General features: G+C 37.3%; 1 protein-coding gene across 6 annotated transcripts in view; it reads right to left on the reverse strand.

Annotated features, from left to right (window-relative positions):
• The window catches only part of dock9 (dedicator of cytokinesis 9), a 97,400-nt gene that overhangs the window by 65,300 nt on the left and 11,005 nt on the right, over nucleotides 1–21,095 (reverse strand). For 2 of the 6 annotated variants that reach the window (XM_015370473.1, XM_015370474.1), the window contains exon 1: nucleotides 3,158–3,538. The exons of 2 other annotated variants lie outside the window; for them this stretch is intronic. In XM_015370473.1, coding sequence (XP_015225959.1) covers nucleotides 3,158–3,328 — 171 coding nt within the window. In that variant the 5' untranslated portion in view covers nucleotides 3,329–3,538. Of the gene's footprint in view, nucleotides 1–3,157; nucleotides 3,540–21,095 lie in introns of those variants that run through there. 2 more of the 6 variants (XM_015370475.1, XM_015370469.1) reach the window with 2 other exon arrangements.

The following is a 21,095-nucleotide window of genomic DNA, read 5'->3' on the forward strand; positions in this document are numbered from 1 at the left end:
TAAGCAACTAACCTGAGCAGAAAGGCTGAGAGAAGCACATGTAATTGCTTGTTGAGCACATACTGTTACACCACAAAGATGATTCACTGTAAAAAAAAAATAGGATGTTTGTACATTAAGCCCTTCTACTAAATTCAGCAGATGTTTTTTCTATATTATAAAAAGAAATGTGGTGTACCATAACTTTTATGCCGTGCATATTTGACAAATATGCAAACGTAATAAAATTGTTTAACAATGCACTGACAAAAGCTACAGCCAGCCCAAAACTTCTCCACTCTTCCTTTATGTAACATGACTTTTTACCGCTAATCTCCACAAGCATTTGGTCACCGAGATTCATATAATGCATGAGTATAAAACAGCAGTGAGAATTTCCTTCTCACTGGACAAAAATAATGTACACATTCAGACTGCAAATGCATGCCACATGACATTCAAGAGCCGACCAGATATCAAGGATGCAGATGCTGCAATTCTTATTATGACTAGAATGACATGCATTGTGCAGCTATTTAGATCTAGTTATATTTCTTCGTTTCCAGCTTTTCTGTTAATTGACAAAGGTACTTGAATACCATGAGAGTCCTATTATCAAAAAGGCAATGTGAAACTAAAACCATGAAAGCAGCTCACACAATAATTTCAAATGTGTTTAAAAAATAGTCATAGTTATTTAAAGTCACAAGAAACTGAAAGCAAGATCTTTCACATAGTTTTTTTTTTATGTATGCTAAAACACTGTGAAAGGTGTTAAATGATGAGAACATTACAGAGCGTCAAGAAACTATTTCAATTTTTTATGCACACCTGTTCTGAATAGTATAATAACATTGGGAATATGAGGGTGAAGTTCAGCCTTCCGATGTGTCAGGACTTGTTATAATACTCTTGCCATGACATCACTTTTCTGTTTTATACTTATTTAAGTCCTGGCGGAATTTAGGGAATAAAATTTCAATCCTATATGAGTTTCCCAGTCAGATAAAATGATTAGATATTAGTGTAATTTTCAAAACATCTGACATACTTGGGTGAGATAAGAGAAATTTATTTTAGGTTTGGCGTCAGATAAAAAAATGTCATTATTGTGTCATCGCTGTAATACTTACAAGCAGTTATGCAGTGACAGCATGTCGGGTATAAATTTAGCTTTAAAGCTCTGGAAGTTTTTCAATAAGGCAGTAAAAAGAAACTATAACTAGGCACCCTGGGTGAAGTAGAACTCTAAAAGGTTGCATTCTGAATAGTGGGACACATAGTGTTGGTGGAGTATGTAATATACAAAAATGTTCTTGCACAGTCTACAGTATTTGGAAAAAAACACAAAGAAGCCTGAATTTAAAATTTGATTTTAATTTTCAAATTATCTGGATTTCTTAATCAGACCAAATTCATACCAGTTTAGACAAAACACCCACCAATGTGCTCGTCTCTATTTTAAATGAAAGATTGAAGATAATCTATTTGAGTCGGGAAAGGGGGTTTTCTTTAATGTACATCTCTGCCCAGACAAGGATCTTGCTTAACACCAAGATTCCCCTTAATTATTATATGCAGGCAGTGAAAAACTAAAAAATGCCACACGTTCAGAGATATCATGGAAGCTGGATATTTACAAAGAGATATGAACTCCGACTGTAATACAATATAAACAGGAAACTCTAGTGGAGGGCAAACAGCATCTAATCTGTAATCTGTAAATGTTTTCTGCTTGATGTCATGCAAACTTAGCCTGTAATCTTATCGCCTCACCAAGAATCATGTAAACGTGTTCTCATTTGGCATCTCATATTTTAAAGTACATTCCTCATGAGTACATTATAGTTCTTCAATTAAAAATACAGCCATTACGGGTAGATTATGTTTATGAGAAAGATCTCATAGCTTCTGAAGTAATGTCTATGCTCCATATTCCAGCATCCAGAGACAGAACAACTGGGTTTAAAAAAAGAATTGACAATACAAGTTTTTATTCCGATAAATGCAAAGAGAGAACAAATATTTTTTCCCCAATATTATCTATGATTTAGTCAAGTAATATTTGTTTTCTAAATTTCTTGTGATGTTGCTTGCAGCAGATTCTCAGCACACATTCAGCTATCGACGCCAAAGGCTGTAAATACTGATAGAGGATTAACTCCTGCTTTCTGGACGATAAGATCCTCGCTGGTCCAAAGGAAGCCAGCGTGTCCTTGACCCAATTCCCTGCCATCATCCAGGCTACTGACATTCAGCACTCTACATTCAATCCGATGAGGACCCGATGAGAACAAGACATCGCCACGCACGCAAACACGCACTATCATTTTAAGTCAACACAAACAAGAGGGGAAAGACAAGCTGGTACAGAGCAGCAGAAGCCCCGCCGCCAAGCCTGCCGGCTTCAGGATGAAGAGCAGTGATTGATTTCCAGCAGACACAGAGCTTACTGTCCCCCCCCTCTCAACCTCTCTACTTCTTTCCCAGCCTTCAAGTGGCTTTAACTCATGCAGCGCTTAACAGGAGGCAACCCTCAACCATCTTACTGCCCTACTTTTCACACACTTCACTACTGAATGCTTACTCACATGGAAACCAGAATGTTGCAGCCATAACTCTGCAAAATGTGATAGCATAAGTGCTTGGAAATATGCAATCTTATAAGCATTTTCTGCTTTTGCTTCAGCATAGATAGCAGAAACAAAAAATTTAACTCAGCATTGCTGTACTTTTTACTCCCATCCAGGGTTTTGTTCTGTAAAACCCTAAAATATGTTGCTTCATCATAAATGTTGTCTTGTTGTACTTATGTCCACAAAACCTTGCTGTATCAATTAAGTATGATACTATTTTATGAAAAAAGCTAAATGCTTTTAATGAGTTGCTTTCAAATCATGAACTCAAATTGTCTTTTTTTTCAGTACTACTTTGTTGACTTAAGCAGCAGACATTTTATGATAGTCGTTTTCAAATGTTTTTTTTGTTTGTTTTTCACCTTTTTCATTTAATTCAACAGTTGTAATACAATGGATGGGATTTTTCTGAAAAAAAAAATGCTTCTACTTCAACCATACGTCAACATATGTGTGATATTTTAATTTAAGTCATTTTATTTATGCATTAAAAACTGAGTTTTGATAGTTAAGAAATGCAACTATTTCCAGTGAAGACACACCTTTAGTATTCTAGGTGTTGGTATGATGTGCGACTCTCTCCGACTCAGCGCCCTCTCAGCCTCAGATGGCCCTGGAGGCTCAGCAGCTTCCTTGCAGATGTAGCCGCTGCAGTTCCTTTCCAAGACAGTTCGTAGCCCGTCAAAAACGACAGCGCTGGTGGTGCACCCCATTCCTCCACATCCAAGTTGGCATCATTCAGGAGAGCCCGCTGGTGAGCCAGTTTCCCTCATCTCCCCCTGCTGCACGCTGGTCCATGATGCAGCTCAGATCCCCACTAACCCAGAGTTTTGCTTTTGTTTTTATAAAGGAGGGAAGCCAGTTTCCGGGCAGATGAGTCCAAAAGGATTAAAATTTATGCACTCAGAAAACGGAGGAGTCCCTTTAGGCTGTAATTGTGAGCTGCCCCAGTGTGTGCATGAAGGAATACCTCAGTCAGCAGATGAGATACAGCGAGTGAGTGAGGCAGAGCACAGAGAGTGAGGGATGATGGGGGGAGAGAAGGATGCTGTGAGAGCTCCAATGCTGCACAGTCTAATGCTGAGCTCCGCCGCAGTGTGTGTGCGTGCATCTGTCTCACTCACTCAGACGCTTCCTTGCTCTCTACTGTATTTTACATTTCTTTCCTCTTCTTTAATATTTGTAATTTAGAGCTGATGTATTCATTCCATATTTTCCATATAAAGCTTGAATAATTTGAGTAAAGTGTGAGTAATTGTTAGATATACGAGTTAGACCGTATTGCAATGGTTCATATCCAGAGGGAACGTCTGGTCCACGGTCAGGCAAACAGCAATATGGCTGAATGCTTATTTAGTTCAAGCTGGGGGGAGAAACGCAGTGCAACAAAAAAAGAATCATAATGAATCACATACATTTATAATGCTTCATTCTGCAACCAACATTTTAAAAGCATACATTTTTTTATTAGATCAGACAAAAAAATAAGTACAAAACTAAGTGCTCTGAAACTTAGTTCTGGTAGATATCCAGCTCAATCTTAACAGAAATCTGTGTTTCCAAAACAAGACCAGGACATGGGAGGATTTTAAGCTTGCAGGCCAAGACATCAAACAGGGGGTTATTTTTTTTTTGCAAAGGATTAGCTGCACTTGATCAAAACTGCCTGTTCTGCCAAGCACACAGATATAGGGAGTGGAACAGCAAAACAGAATCATGCAGAGGTTTTGGAAAACCCCAAGATATAATTCACTTGTAAGAACGACCTTTCAGTGAAAAGCCTGTGGACTGTTAATGAGGAATCCAAAAAAATGTTAATCCGCGAAGCTGAAGGAAGCTGGTCAGAGTTAAAAAGAGACATTTCAGATGTGCCACTGAGTGCTTCAGCAGTAACAGCAAGGCTTAAAAAATTACAGAAAGTTTCTTTATTATTTCTATTTCTTTTTTCTGGCCACTATCTGAACTTGCCATTTAAATGTTAGCTTTCATTTCAGTGCAAAAAAAAAAATGCTAACAATGCTACCAATGCTAATCAGTCCAAAATGTGTTCAGCTTCTCCAATTTAACTGAGCTTTAAAGTGCAATGTCTCTTAAATCCTTACTTCCCACAGCAAAGGTTTATAATCTACAATTACATGCTACAGTGAAATGATCTAGAAATTGCATGCTACAATTACAGTAAGCATTACTACCTGACCAAAAATTGTTATTTGCAAAGAAATTGGTGACTTCAAAGAACATCAGCTATTGATTTTTCATTTTATTTCTCATTTGATTTTATTTCTGACAGTCATATTTCTTTCCAAGATGTTTTTCTCAATTTCTTTCTTTTTTTTTTTGTTCTTTTTCATAATCTATAACCATCTGTGTGTCTGTATTGCCCATTTTCCTTGCTGCTGAGACATCTGAATCCCGCCACAGCGGAATATTATGTTAAAAGCTGTGTGATGCAACTTGTCTGTTGCACATATATGCTCATTAAAAATCAACCACTACTCAAAACAAATTATGAAGTTATTTGTGCATCCTCCACCCTCTTACAAGCCTGAAGCAAAGTTATAGTAGCAAACATGTGGTAGACCTCCTGTGAGACATAAGGTGCTAATTTTGTTAAAAGCTTGTCCCCAAAAAATATATCACAGTTGAGCTGGATATCTAATTCTGTATACAGCATTGATAAATATATAGAGAGGAGAAAGAGATTTCTTGCCAGCTTTTCAGAGTGTGCTTTAGAACGTGTTCTCATATAACTCCAAATCTATCTGTAACAGTCAGTTTGCCAAAATGCATTCAAATATTAATCAAAATAAACTACAAATTACCTTTAGTATTATTATTTTTTTTAACAACCTTTTGCCTGCAAAATTCACAAAAAAAACCCCAAAAGAAATACATTTTCAACACCACTGTAAATTAATTAGAAATGCCTAGGATACGTAGGAGTTCATTAAATATCAAATTACTATTTTTAAAAAATGGATATTACAAGTAAGTGGGGACTTTATTATTTTAATGCAACATATCTTCCGTCTTTATGGAAATGTAAGGTAGACAAAGTAGTTTAATGGTAGTAAAAGTATTACAGGAAAAAGCATATAATTCTAAAATGTATATCTGCTTACAATTTAAAACCATAAACTGGATCAGGACATATTTTCTATTAAGTTATTCTATAAAAGGGTTTGTGCTTCTAATGATCTAGCCAAGCAGAAAGTAGCTCATGACATCCTGGAAATGGGGTCATGTTCATCATGGTTTGTTTTCCCCCCGACTTTTCCTTCCTTCTTCTGCACACAGACCCTCAATCATCTCCTAACAGAAAGCAACAACTGTCCCAAAAGAAATGAAAAGAAAGGGATTTTCAGCAACAAAACAATATAAATATTTTACTATTATATATATATTTTTTTTTTATTAAAATATCTGTGATATTAACACATACATGTAATTTCATCCAAACAAATCATGATTCACAGCGAGTGCTCATCTGGAGAGAGCAGTGGAGAGCATGATGTTGTGCTAAATGTGAGCATGATTCCCCTCATGCTGCTGCTGTGTTAATATTTCAGCACTGCTTGACACAGTGAACTACATATGAAAGCAGGAGGCTGCGAACTGCAGAGGAGAGCTGCTGAGTCTGTGAATGAACAAGCATTCAGCAAAACTCACAGGGGGAAATGAGGGACCTTGATTGTTTAAAGAACACATCTTTGATTTAAGCTCATCCCTTCTTTCACAGTGCAAATCCAGCCTCTTTCCTCTTGCCATTTTAAAACTGATTTGAAGGGTTTATATAGAACAACAAGAAGTAATCTGCTATGAAGCTGAAAAGTCATAAATCTCCCTTTTGGAAACTGCATAGGCAAACAGAGATTTTTCTTGTTTAATTTAAAAATGATGTACAAAGTAATGAGTCCAAACTAGTTGCTAGTGCTGAGCAACATCATGGGTATGAGAAAGACATTTTGTCTGACCACAAGTAAACGTTGTTTAAAGTGACACAGCTGGCAATCATAAATAATCCCGCTCAGGGGCACAGAATTAACATATGCTTGTAAGAACATGCCTGCAACAATATGTGAGCATTCAGTGTGTTCATGGGATACTCCCATTCCATTTTCTGCAAAAATAAAACAAAAGCATTCAAATACAAGCCATCATTTTGTTGTTTTCTAGAGGAATAAACTGGGTTACACCCCCATCAAAAAAAACAAAAACAAAATGGTAACATCAGGTTCCATAATTATGGGCTCGTTATGAAGTATTTTCAAGGCCATTTGACTGCTCTTACTTTCACATAGTTATCTAGCCTAACCCATCTCCTGAAACCATGGTAAGATTGAAAGGGATCAAAGGAAGCGATTCTAGCACAACTTCACCATATTTCACAGAGGGTCAAAGATCTGGTGAAATGAAGATTGTACCAATGCTTAAATCACCAGGAAACTTTGTTAACTGACAAACACATTTATGCCAGTTGACTTTATTAAGGCCAATATAGGAATTTTGACACTTAAAACAAGTGCCATCATGCCAAGGTCTGGCTGTACAACCAAGTCAATCTCAAAAGCAGACCGTAAAGTGCTAAAAAAAAAAGTCTGCAACTATTCTAGATATATCATTAAACCTACTGAAGGCTTTTGCTACAGTATGAAAATGTAAGCGGACAATCAGAGAAAGACTGTTCAAGTTAAATTGTCACATGGTGTGTACAATAAGGGAAGTTTTGGGGGTGCTTTGCCACAGCAGGGCTTAACATGGCCAGCAAAGAAACAGTGTATCAGAGAACAAAGGACAAAAATGTGAGACCATCCATCCATCTTCTGACACGCTTTATCCCAAGTGGGGTCGTGAGGGGTGCTGGTGCCTATCTCCAGCTGTCTACAGGCGAGAGGCGGGGTCCACCCTGGACAGGTCGCCAGTCCATTGCAGGGCAACACAGAGACAGACAGGACATACAACCATTCACACACACACCTAAGGAGAATTTAGAGAGGCCACTTAACCTAACAGTCATGTTTTTGGACTGTGGGAGGAATACCTGGAGTACCTGGAGAGAACCCACGCATGCTCAAGGAGAACATGCAAACTCCATGCAGAAAGACCCGGGGCCGGGGAATCGAACCTGAAACCTTCTTGCTACAAGGCAGCAGTACTACCCACTGTGCCACTGAGCAGCCCACAAAAAAAAAAAAAAAAGGTGAAACCATTTTAAAAAAACAAAACCAAATCCCATTCTAGCCAAGACAAAACTCTATAAAAATAAAACATAAAACCGATAAGAAGCAGATTGCTCCAGTTATTTAATGTAAGGGAAGTTAAAGTAGATATCAGGTTATGGGATATCTAAAATGTAGAATTTTCGTAATGTTACGGATCATACAGAGAACCTGATGAGCCAACCAAAGATTGGCGCTGCCATTAGACATTTTATTAATAACAGTGGATATGATCGACTTAACAAGAGATGTAGACTGAAAAGGCTGGTGGCAGACTTCAAAAGGTGGATGATGGCTAAACAGGCTGGTGGTAGGCTGGAGAGGCTGGGGATTGGCTTAAAAAGGCAAATGATGTCTGAACAGGTTGAACAGATTGGTGGTAGGCTAAACAGGTTGGTGGTAGGCTAAACAGATTGGTGGTAGGCTAAACAGGGTAGTGGAGGGCTAAAGAGGTTGGTGGTAGGCTGAAACAGGTTGGTGGAGGGCTGAACAGGTTGGTGGGAGGCTAAACAGGTTGGTGGGAGGCTGAACAGGTTGGTGGAGGGCTGAACAGGCTGGTGGAGGGCTGAACAGGCTGGTGGTAGGCTGAACAGACTGGGGATTGGCTTGAAAAGACGGATGATATTTCAACAGGCTGGTGGCAGTTAATGAGTTGGTCACAGGAAGAGAAAGTCCAGGTCATGATCAGAGTTAGAAGCAAATGAGGACCCCACGAGGGCAAGATGAGTACAATCTGCTCCCTTTATTTATCAGAAGCAGAGCAGAGAGTGGCAACCTGCCAGCCCAAAAACAACCACAAATGAGGCAGTCTGTTTGATGTAATATAGTAATTTAATTAGTTAAACCAGACTAAATTTTAGATGTTTATTGAAATAATTCAGATATAAATAAAAAGGATAAGACAATATTAAGTCATCATTTTTCCACAGGACTGTATTTTGCAGTAATTTACTTTTTTAATAGAGAGGCACATTTTTAGTGATTGTTCAAAGGACAGAGATGAACAATTTCCAAAAATGGATGTTACTGTAATGGACTGGCGACCTGTCCAGGGTGTACCCCGCCTCTCGCCCATTGACTGCTGAAGATAGTCACCAGCACCCCTCGTGACCCCACTCGGGACAAGCGTGTAAGAAAATGGATGGATGGATGGATGTTACTGTAACATTAAAATACTAACTGCAGGTGCTGTGTGAACAGTCAATATGCCTTTGAATGTCATCTTGGGTTTTACAATAATCCAATAATTAATTATGTCGTTTGTAAATCCCTAAGCTTTAATATAAATTTCTTTTTTTTCTTCTCTCTAGCCCTTGTGTAAAGCAGCTCTATTCAACCGAGTGTGACACATGCTGCCTGTAATCAATTGAATACCCGTAAGTGCACTTTCACACTTGGTGGACATCTTTGCTGTTCATATTTAGTGGCTTAAACTTTCTGCAAGTGCTTGGACTGTAATTTATTATGTAATTTTAAATGAGAAACTTTCCAATTGCAGAGTAACAATTTAGGAGTAGAACTGATGCAAAAAGTACACATACTTAAATGCTGAGGTGGGCAAGCTCTACTGTGCTAAATTACAGGCAGAGTTTTCCACAGAGCTAGATTTTAAATCCCTGTATAGGAAGGTCTGAAAGAAACAGATTACAGACTTTTCTTCTGACTTAATGGACAAATCATCATATACAATTTCAGCTTTCAAGTCATATATGAAGTGAAGGGTTTTGCACCCAGCATTATCTCTTTTATGCAACATGTGGCTACAATATTAAAACAGTGAATTACTGATCTGCACAATATTAAAAGGAAATATTTATATATATTGAAACACTATATTTACTGTAATCAAACTCAAATAAGACAAGCATATATTTTTGTGCAAAATGTTTGCACGAGCGATGTTTTTCATCTTTGTAAAGAGATTCAGTATTATTTGGGGTGTTTTGGAAGTTTTATTCAAATCCAACTTATTGTAAACAGACTAGCCCCTATTTCTCTCCTCTAGTTGAACCTTAATGGTGGTCACATCTGCACCATGTTGGAGTCTCAAATGGCCAGTAGGAACTAAAACAACTATTTTAGGCTGTGTATAGCAGCAAAGCACTGGGTGGAGCAGAGAGAGAGATCAAAGCTGCTAAAAGGAGTCAAGTTGAGCTTCCTGTTTCACACTAAGGAGTGGACACAAAAAAGACAGAAATATCCCTGTCTGTCTCCAAGTAGGCAAAGGGGAGTTTAGATTGAGCTGCCATCTCATCTAAAGAGCCTCTTTAGAGTGAAGGTCAAGTCTACAGCCGGTCCTGTTCTCATGCAGTTTCTAAAGGGAGATATTTGTGTTTTTGCTTTTCTGTCCAGAGAGAGAGAACCCTTAGAGGTGGACTGCAGAAACATCACCCACAAAACCAGCAGGATGGTTGATCAAAGAGAGATGGTTACCAGCTGGAACCCTCTAGGGAATGCTAAAGGGAAGTGGCTGTTTCCTGCTGATGTGCGAGTCAATCATGTCATTACAAAGCCCCCTCTCTCTGCCCACTATCATAAAAAAATAAAAAATATCAGGAAAATATTGTGGAAACTAAAACAGGCCTTATCTAAATTCAGAATCAAAGGTAAAACAAGTTCAGTTTTATCTGTGAAGCTTCAAACCAGGGGTAATATTAACCCATTTGGGCTTTCACAAAGACATTTAGGAGGAAAAACTCACATCAGCTCCCAGAGTTTTTTTGTTGTGGGTACAGCCCTGCAGCTACACATGTGGGTGGGCTGCAAAGATAGGCTTGGAATGTCAACAAAACCAAGACATCCCGCATGTTTTACATGGAAAGTAAAGGGCCATGAAAAGTATTAACCTACTTATTAGAGCAAAACTCTTTATTTATCTTGTTTCCCTCTAATTGTTTCTCCTTAATCATCGAGCAAATCAGAACATTACAATAAAAAAAATAATAATATATATAGTACAATGTTTACACAGTAATTCCATTTATCAAGGGGGTCAGACCTATATATTGGGGAAAAAAAAAAAACACTTAAACAGAACCTTTCTCATAGCATGAAATAGACTACAAGATGCCCAAAATCAACACAACTTTCCCAAATCAGTATGGAAAGGCTTACAAATGTACAGCTAAGACTCAGTGGCTCCAACGAACCACAAGTATCCAAACAAAAGGAAATTAAACAAGATGAACCATTCTAGGAGTGACAGCACCACCAAAGTAACTAAGAATGTACCGACCACTCATCCAGGAGGTTACTTGTTAAACCCTGCAAAAATTCACTTGCTCGAGGTAAGGTAACGTAATTGGGTTCAACAATATGACAGAAGCTGGGCAAAATTGTGATGCAGAAGAGGAACGTGTTATAATGCATGCTCAGTTCCATCTGTTATTAGCCTAAGAGCAGGCTAATAACGGTTGGGATGGTCTGGGGATGCGTTGATGCTTCAGGAACTGGGTGACTTGGCTTCACTGATTAAATCTAAATTATTATCAATCATTTAGATCAAATAAATCATTAATTCCTCTTTTTTCTTTAGTATGCCATCAGTGACTTTAACCTTAAGTGCACTTGTTATGATGCATAACAATTTACCAAAGCAAACCAACAAGTCCCCATCTGAATGACTAATAGAAAAAGAAGGTGCAGGTGCCTAATCAATGCCCAGACTTACAACTTAATGTATGAAGATGGTGTGAGTGACCTTAAACAAGCCATTAATGCCTGAAAACACATAAATAAGGCTACATGGAGAACAAGTTTCCAAAGGAGACAATGCATGAAATCTATTTCTTGTTATCATAAACAAGAAATAAACCAGAGAATTCTGCAACAGAGGAAACCCTTACTTCTCCTGTATACAGGGTACTGTATATTTTATAGCTTCTAATATAAATCAAGCAGCATGACACCTAATATTAACTGTTACTTCTAGTAATAATTCAAGACTGTTTACTTTTACCGCTACTAGGAAAAATTCCAAGTTCACACACAGGTTGCTCCTACCCTTCCCAAAACAAACACAACACAGCCACATCCCCTTCCTTTCAAGATAGTTTATTTATCCCCGGAGAAGAAAATGGCCAATCTTCCTGAGTGGCAGCTCTTCCTTTACTTTGTAGTGGAGCTACCAGGCGTGGAATGAGCACACACTGCAACTAACACACACACACACACACACACACACACATATACACACACACACACACACACACACACACACACACACACACACACACTAAAATGTTTAAATATACCCAACGGTGCCAAACAGCTTGGAAAGCTTAAAAACAAACGGATGCATGTTGGCTGGATTTATTGTTTAATATATGGTTCCGATCCAGCAGAGCGGCTTTTCAGATTTTACTGCAAGGAATCAGAAATCAAAACATACAATAATCACATCATAAATCAGTGCATCCAAAATATGAATATGTAAATCTGCAATAATCCTTACAAGAGTCTTTTTTTACAACCAGGAAGTGTCTGATTGAATATAAAAATTTGTGCACTGAGACAAACACAGTTAGAGAACCTAGAAAAGACAAAGACTTAGGTAAAAAAATGGAAAAACCTCTAAGCATCGGCATCGTGTTACTGCCACCCACAGGCAAAATATGTTATTACAAAACAAATGATTTCTACAACTTCATTTTTAAACTATGTTGTACAATAGACTGCACATGTTTGGACATACAGACGGACACCCACACACACACACACACACACCCTGGGACCAGAAATAAAAAGTTATCGTTTCATCTGCCGAAAGTGCAGGATTCATGAGGATGCAGCAGCTAAACGACAAAATACATTTTTGGATTAACCTAATCTTGTCTCTGTGCCGACTGGCCCTTAATGACTACTTTGTTGTGACCATATTTGTAAAAAGATTTGAGGTGGGGGCTGTAATTTTGCTCAGGCTCTAACATGCAGGGTGGAAACAGAGCTTACTGCAGCTTAAACAAGCCTCCACTGGCCTGGCATGAGGCCATCACAGGGAGGAAAAGCTGCACTCCGTCACACCTGCTGATCCAGCACTGAGCCTTATGTTGCCTGGAGATGCAACAAAATTCCTGGTGTTACCGACTTCAGAATTCAACCTAAAAAAGAATTGGTTATTAAACTAAATACAATGAACTGCATGTGTTCTCATGGGTTGAATATTCTGCATAAAAGACCCAGATTACAGATTAATTTGCAGCTTTATATTGCCCTTCACAAAACATCCTCATTATAAATACATGCAAATAAACATTAAATATCCGTCTTTCTATGTGTTAAAGACTTCAGGATGTTACTTGACCAGTCTTCATGCTTGGGGTAATGTGAGAGTTTGTTAAGGATCGGCTAATCTCTGATGGCTCTTTGTTTGTAATCAGTGAAAATCCTCTTGACCCCTGCCTCGGTAAGTGCTGGTCACAATCAGGGGAAGTGTACAGTATGGAAGAGGAGATTGGGGATGTCCGTGCACCTGAACCACTTCAGATGTGATGTATATAGCTGCTGCACAAAACCATAAAGCAGTGAAGGCCTCATTGGCAAATCAGTAAATAACACATGGTGGAAAACTTTCTAAGCTTAATCACAAGATAAATAAAAAAAAATCAAAGTCAGATATTAGTGATGTAACAATCCAATCAATCCACATCGATAAAATGACTAACAATTCAATCACATTAATACAAACCCAGGACATTAATCCACATAGTCATCTTTGAGAAACACCTTTATTTGAAATTAATAAGACACAAGACTGCAGTCCATAAGTCACCAACCATTAATATTATTATTATTACTAGTAGTATTATTATTGCTTTTATTATGTTTTTTTTAAGATTTGATGCCTGTAAAAACTTAAAAAAATGTCCAAAAAATTATTTGTGAGTTTATATCAATGAAAATAGCTGGTATTCCATTATTTCAATAGAAAACTGGTGAACTGAACAGAAATTGTACTGTTACAGGCTATGTAATATGAGCATTCAGCGTATTATTATCCAAACAAATCAATATAATAATGTATCCTTATAAAGCTTATTGACACCCCTATTCATTTGTTACATGTTAAGATGCCCATTATCGCTTTGATTCTCTCAGTAGTGCTCAGTCCAATCATGGCTGCAGGGCACAACAGGCTGTCTGTTTTTTCTGTGGCGCTTGACTAAAGCTATACCCCAGCAGCCCACACCCTTCCTGAGAAAGCATACTGTGGGAAATGGGATTGTTCTTGGAAAGTTTGACAAAGATTTTTGACCAAATGTTTTTGTCTCGGAGCCTGAATTTGTGGAACATTTACAGCAAATCAGACAGAGATCTCAGTTTCTACAGCAGATTATTTAATTTTGTGAAGCTTAGCTTGCCCTTTGAACCAATTTAAGGAGTGGAGCTGCTACTATAGCCACTAAGACGGATTTGACATTTTTTAAAGGATTAGGCCATTCACTGAAAGCGTGAAAACTGATAAAAGCTGCAAGACATTGTTAGCTAAATGACTCTTTAAGCTGAAAGCCGCTTGGTTACAATAAAAAAACAATTGATTTTATAGGCAGAATTCAGCTATGGTTTTAACATAACACTCTGCTATTGAAGGATGGAGTAAAAAAGGGTGTGCAGGAATTCTAACAGAAGCTTACACCAAGTCAGGGACACTGAGCCGTTTATCTACACGCCACCCAATCCTGCACTTTCAGATTACCGCTTCTAGGGCTACTTTGTTTTCCCTCATTGCAAACAAGTGTGATTGGAGCCTCCAGCTGTACATCCCAGTGGATGATCCTCCATAAACACTGCACAGCAGACACTGTGGAAACACACGGCCAACATGCTGCACAACCCCACTTCCTGATGCAAAGCCCATGAAAATAAACACTGGGCAAAAAACACACACCCAGCTGTTTTCTTTCTCTGTATGCCAAATATGGAGCTTGGACAGAAAACTTAAGCAGAGATACAATGATGCTACAATGATAGCAAGTGTTCACTATTTACTACTTCCACAACAACAGATCAAACTTATTGGGAAAAATATACAAGCAGAAGTCACAGATTTTTGAGGCACCACCTTAAGCAAAAAAAGAAAACAAAAGCAAAAAAAACAAAACAAAAAAAAACAACCCTTGTTAATTAGATGTCAAACCTCATCTTCAGACTATATAAACTCAGACTAAACTAAACTACTCTTTAAAAGGTATAGATTCAAGAGGTTTTACTTCCACTTTTAGACCTCTTCGCCTTTTTGGACACATGAAATTACCTTATATTGATCTTTCATGGGAAAACTGTGTCAATCTGAAATCTTGCAGGATTTAGAGCTTATTTGTATAATGTAAGTTTTGATGTGCACTTTGGTTTTCTCCTCTGCCTCCCTTCTCTCAAGTACCTCAAGGCTATAATCTTGAACTAGTTGAACTATTCTAACTCTATTATTCTTGAAAAGATTGTTTGGATCCAGCCAGACAGCCAGAAAAGCCTGGGAACCATAATAGAGCCTTGAGGTGCTCCCTTTTTTTGTTGAGAATATCCAAGCGCCATTCTTACCCAAATATTTTCTTTCAATCCAAATTATTCTCCCTTTCAGGAAACATTATGTATCTGCATATGTTTAAGTTAAATCAAAGCAACTCACTTTCTCAAACTGACACATTCTGCTTTGAGCTGTTCAAAGTTCTAAGCTTGGAAAACCAAGAGAAGGTTAAAGAGGCTTTACCACCGATTCATTAAAAAAATTACCAATAAACAAATTTAATTCAAAAAGCTCCTCAATCAATCAAAGAAATTATAATAATCATCATCATCATCATCATCATCATCATCATCATCATCATCATCATCATCATCATCAATATTTTCAACGTTATTATTACTAGGGCTGAAATAATTAATCGGATTAATCGTGATTAATCTGTTAGTGAAATAAACTTCAACTAATTTAGTAATCGATTAATCAACTGGAGCCTTTAACTGATAATGCGTCCCAACTTAAGCAGCAATTATGCCAAAATTAAAAAAATTAAAATGTTAAAATTTTGCATTTAAATTGAAAAGTATTTTTAGTCTGTCAATATGCTCTATCCAGAAGTTCTCAAGTGGAATTTTTTTTGTTTCACCTGGTTTAATTTCGTGAAAAGTGTTCTTTAAGGAATCCTTCTCCATCTGTTTATTAATGAATTAATCAAAAAAATTATCAACAGATTAATCGATTTGCAAAATAATTGTTAGTTGGATCCCTAATTATTGTTACACATTTAAAAAGGTTTTATGTTTTTACATTTGTGATGTCTTGAAACATATCCCTTTACCATTTTTCAGAACAGAATAGAATAAAGAAATTCATAACCCACCTCTCAACCTATAATTGCCTGAGATACGACGCACCGATCATAATTCTGAGAACAAGCAGGTACACTGTAAACAATAGATGGATGGATGAAAAAAGGGTCAGTTTTTCCTTTTCTACTAATAAATAGGAAGCAATTTTCTCATTTAGCAGCTTGTTAAAATTGTGTATCTGAAGTCCTGACAGAGTGCAGCAATAATATGATTAATGTGATTTAGCAAACTGAATCAAGCAAATAAAAGACCAACAAAAAGGATGTTTACCCTTACTTTGATGCTTAATATGTGAAGATGAAATGATAAAAGCTGTGTTAAACATTTAAGAAGAGGATCTACATCCTCATTTCCCCCTGTTCCACCAGTCTTTAGAAGCTTGGTTCATATGAAAATCAGAAGGTAAGATGCAAAACCTGCCAGGAAAGTTCCCCTGTGCCTTCTCCACTCCCTTGAAAATAAAAATAAACAATAACACATTCTTCTCCTTTCCTCTTGCCAACATTTTGTTAGAGAGTAAAGAATCTCAGCTATGTAACCAGGCTGCTGAAAATCCCCCAACACCTAGCTGCAAACACTGAGCACAAAGCTTTAACTGAAAGTTAGGGCTCATTTTAACAAAACTGCCAGCAGGCAGAAAGAAGAAATAAATCAGTGGTGAAACGTGAACTTCACAAGATCACTAAACAGCCCACCGCCACTTTTGGGTGGAGTCACATAAGTAGCAGGTACTGTCAAAGAAATCCGCAGGGGAAGATAACCTTATCAGTAGCAGCTTCTGCTTTCATCTTTACAACAGAAGAACACAAATGGTAATTCCCCACATAGTTCTCTGAAACATCCAGCTCCACCTATAAATAAATGCATCATAACCAAAGGAAAACATTCTATTTTTTATCTTTTCAAAATGTAAAAAGTACATTTGTAAATAAATATGTGCAATTAACATGTTTTATGAATCTAAAACGTGGATAAATTTGAGTAAGTCCCGCCCCTCTCTGTGAAAACACAACTAACAGCTGATACGGTTATGCTGCATGGAATGAATGAAAGGTCATTGACATGGTGAAGCAATGTTAGCATGGCAAGATGAGAGACATAATGCGGATTAACCCTGTGAGTTAGAAGCTTGCTTGACACGTAAGCTAAACAAGTCAAAGTAAGTGATCAAAAACAGGTTAAAGAAGGAACCAGAAATTAAGTTTTTTCCCATAATTATAGGCAATTATATTCTTAGGTTTGTCAGGAGGAGGATTACTGGCTTTGCATGATGACAATGAATCAAATGGTGCTGTGTAAATAAAGCTTCAACTGCTTTGAGGTCTTCAGTATAGTTAGAAGGGTTGCAGCATCAAACTATACCAATCAGGTACATTTAAGGATTTATTTTTCCTTCTTTGCAACAAAATGATGTTCGCAAATTATGCTTGAGATGCCACAAAACCAAAACATGAACTTTATTGCACAGCTCTGTTGCTTCATAAAAGGTAAATAGATGACTGCATTGTTTCATCATAATCCAAAGTGTGTTTTGGCTCTAAAAAAAGAAAACATCCGTTGCTGTGCAGCCAAGAAAAAAAAAAAAGAGAACTCTGTATAAAAAGATAAGTAGATGTTATGATTACTTCTCTATGCCAGTAGATGGAATGTTTTAGAAGTGTTGTAAATTTTCATACTTCGTCACCTTTTTGTATTTCTTCTATTGCATCATAGGTCACATTAATTGTTTGAATATATTAGAAATATTATGCCTTATGACTTTCAGACACCATACATTAGAAGTATTGTGAAGAAATTCACATAAGCCCGTCAAAAAAAACTAAAAAATCCTATCAATAACATATAATTATGTAAAAATGTTAATTTCTCACTACCAGTGTTAGGCACGTTACTTTGAAAAAGTAATTAGTTATAGTTACTAGTTACTTCTCCCAAAAAGTAACTGAGTTACTAACTGAGTTAGTCCACGATAAAAATAACTAGTTACTAGTAAAAGTAACTATTGCATTACTTTTTGGGACCGGTCAGATAGCGTTTCCCCCTTCTTTACATGGGGGGAACGCTATCTGATGCGGTGTAAATATCATCAGGCTGCATTACCTCTACTCATGGGTGTGAAGTTTTAACAGTGCGTTCAGTGGTGTCGGCAATGGTAACTGCGTTATAGTTACAGTCAAAGTAATTAGTTAGATTACTCGTTACTAAAAAAAGGTTACTTTCAAGGTTACTCCCATCACTGCCCACTACTCTATGCAGATAGTCTTTGTGCCCTGATGAAAATTCAAATGTGGCTGAAAACTGAATGCTTTACGATGCTGAAACAGGTAGGTAATTGGGCCCAATTTAGGATTAATTTGACAACAACTTTCCAAAAATCTTGAAAGACAGATATTTGTAGTTTTAATTTTGATACATGCATTTCATACCCTTCTTTTTTTAAATTATCTCCTCTGAGACATGTGTGTCAGTTTTGCTGTTTTTTACTGTAAAGCACTTTGGTCCCTGGGGAATATTAAAGTGCTTTATAAATATAGTTGGAATAGATTGGAACAAGTTGACCCTGAGCATGGAGTAAAAAAAATGCCCAGACTGATAGAAAAGAAAAACCTAATATACTCTGTCCTTTAGAATTTGCTTTCTTCCTCCCAATATACTCAATCTAAATAAGCTGCAAAATATCTTCATAAATTACAGGACTTCTTTCACAAAATCAGCTCACTGTTTCACGTTTAGATACAAACAATATGTGATTTTCATATACTGTTGCAAAATAAATAAAAAAAACAGACTGACAGCAGCTTCACAGAGTTTAATTGATCAAATAGTTCTGGGGGGAACCAATTGAACTGTGTTGATTCGAAGTTACCAGTTATTTTGAATTAAAACAACATTGACAATTACTTCCAAAAAGAAAATATTTGTGTGCAACCAATGTCCACTAGTGAAATAAGTAGATCCAAAAAGGTTTATTTTCCAGTGGGAGCATAACTGTGGTACAAGTGTAAAAATGTAAGCCTCCTTGTTAACTGACAACAAGTATCTTGTAGAAATATAATAGAAATATCTTGTATTGTCCCACTGTGGGGAAAGGGAAGAGCATATGCTTGATGAATTTTGTTGCCATATAGTTTATATAAATCATTTTTTTCTAATAGGAATGCCCTGTGTAAAGCGTTTCACTGTGTTTTTGAATGAATCATTCATAGATGGACTTGCTGCTGTGCTTTCAATAACTGTCTTAAAGTTGTCCCAAAGTGAGTTTGAGCTTAAATAAAAAGAATGGCCTTAAGTTTGCTTCAGGACCTTCTGCTGGGGAGCAGAGTTGATGATTCCTTTGATTATGGTAATTCGCCCCGGTCCTAAACAGCAAAAGCAACCAAGATGATCAAACTACAACATACTTCTAACTGTATACAGCACTGTAGTTAAGGCTATTCTAAAAGAGCAGGGATCTTCACGAAACTCATTCAGTACTCATTAAAATAACAACTTCCATTGGTTGAACAATAATGAGAAGGTTAAGAGAGCTGTCCAACATCCTACCCTCAAATCTCTTCCGTCTTAGTGAGACCCTGTTCCCACAATTATATGTTAGAACCTATATATAGAAAGTAAAAGCCCCTTTTAAAAAATACTTAGGATCTCTTTCTGGACATATTCATGTCAAATAGCATGGATGTGACGTTGGCACTTTGCAGTCAGTGCTTTTCAGAGCTTAATCTGATTATCTTAATCTGTAGGCTGGTGCACGTGAACATGCAGGGCAACAATTTTGCCCTTGTGGCTTTCGGCTTGACTTGTTTCTCCTTCTGGCTAGGCCTCTCATAAACTTAATGCATCACTGATGGCCAGCATAGCAGCTTCCACCTACATTGGATATATTTCCCTCCATTCATTCAGTCTTGTGTGGGCTGATCCATGTTAAGTAGTGCTTGTAATGCTACAATTCATATGACTGTCAGCATTAACAGCAGGCTATGGCTTTAACTCCCTCACAACATTCTGGTAAAAATAAGGTTTAAATAATGTGTCCTAGAATTAGCTCTGAAATAAACTCTGATTCAAAAGAAAGATAACAGACACTGGTTTACAAAAAGATTCATAATGGAAAAGTTACACAACAGTGGGAAATGCAAGCTGCAGTCGTTCCATTCAGTCAAATGTAGGTTCCTTATTAGATTAGACCAAATGATGCCAGAGCTTTATCAGTTTATACAGGCTGGGAAACTGGATTAACACCATAATGATCAGAGGGGAAAAAAACAGGTCCAAAGGACTGGGGACTCAGAATGTTTTCATCATTTGCAATAAAGTGCATGTCCTGCCTGATAAACCACTAAGGTTCAGTTATCTAAAAATGTAAGCAATAATATGCAGCTATCACAGAGCTGCAGCAGAATGTGGGTTTCCACACTAAGAAGTCAAAGGAAGTTAGAGAAGATAAAGCTATAAATACACAAATCACTTTTCACAGAGGGAAAACTAAAACTGTAAAGGAGCATTACAGCTTTTATCACGGGTGGTTCGACAAAGAGAGAGACTGCAGGAGAAGAATACTTAATAGATCAGAGACACATTAAGGGGTAGCCATCTTAACCACAGTGCATAACCATTTATCGGGGATCTTTTATGTAGTACAAATCTAAATTAGGGGGTCTGGGAGGCCTTTCATAAATCATTGTCTCATTTGATTCGGACAACTATTGCCAATTTTTTGATAGTCTATGCAGAAAAAGAGATAAAAGCTGATTGATCTTCCTACCTGGGGTAAACCACTTCCCAAAAAGTGTGTTTCTGATCAAAAAGTTTCATGTATAGGTAAATGAATAGAATAGAAATTCCCTTTATTGTCCCACAATGGGTAAATTCTGGAATTACAGCAGCAAAAAGATTATAGAAAACATTGGTCACACAAATGTGGACCTTAGAAAAA

The sequence above is a fragment of the Cyprinodon variegatus genome, unplaced genomic scaffold (assembly GCF_000732505.1).
Source record: "Cyprinodon variegatus isolate N-32 unplaced genomic scaffold, C_variegatus-1.0 Scaffold46, whole genome shotgun sequence".
Classification (NCBI taxonomy): Eukaryota; Metazoa; Chordata; class Actinopteri; order Cyprinodontiformes; family Cyprinodontidae; genus Cyprinodon; species Cyprinodon variegatus.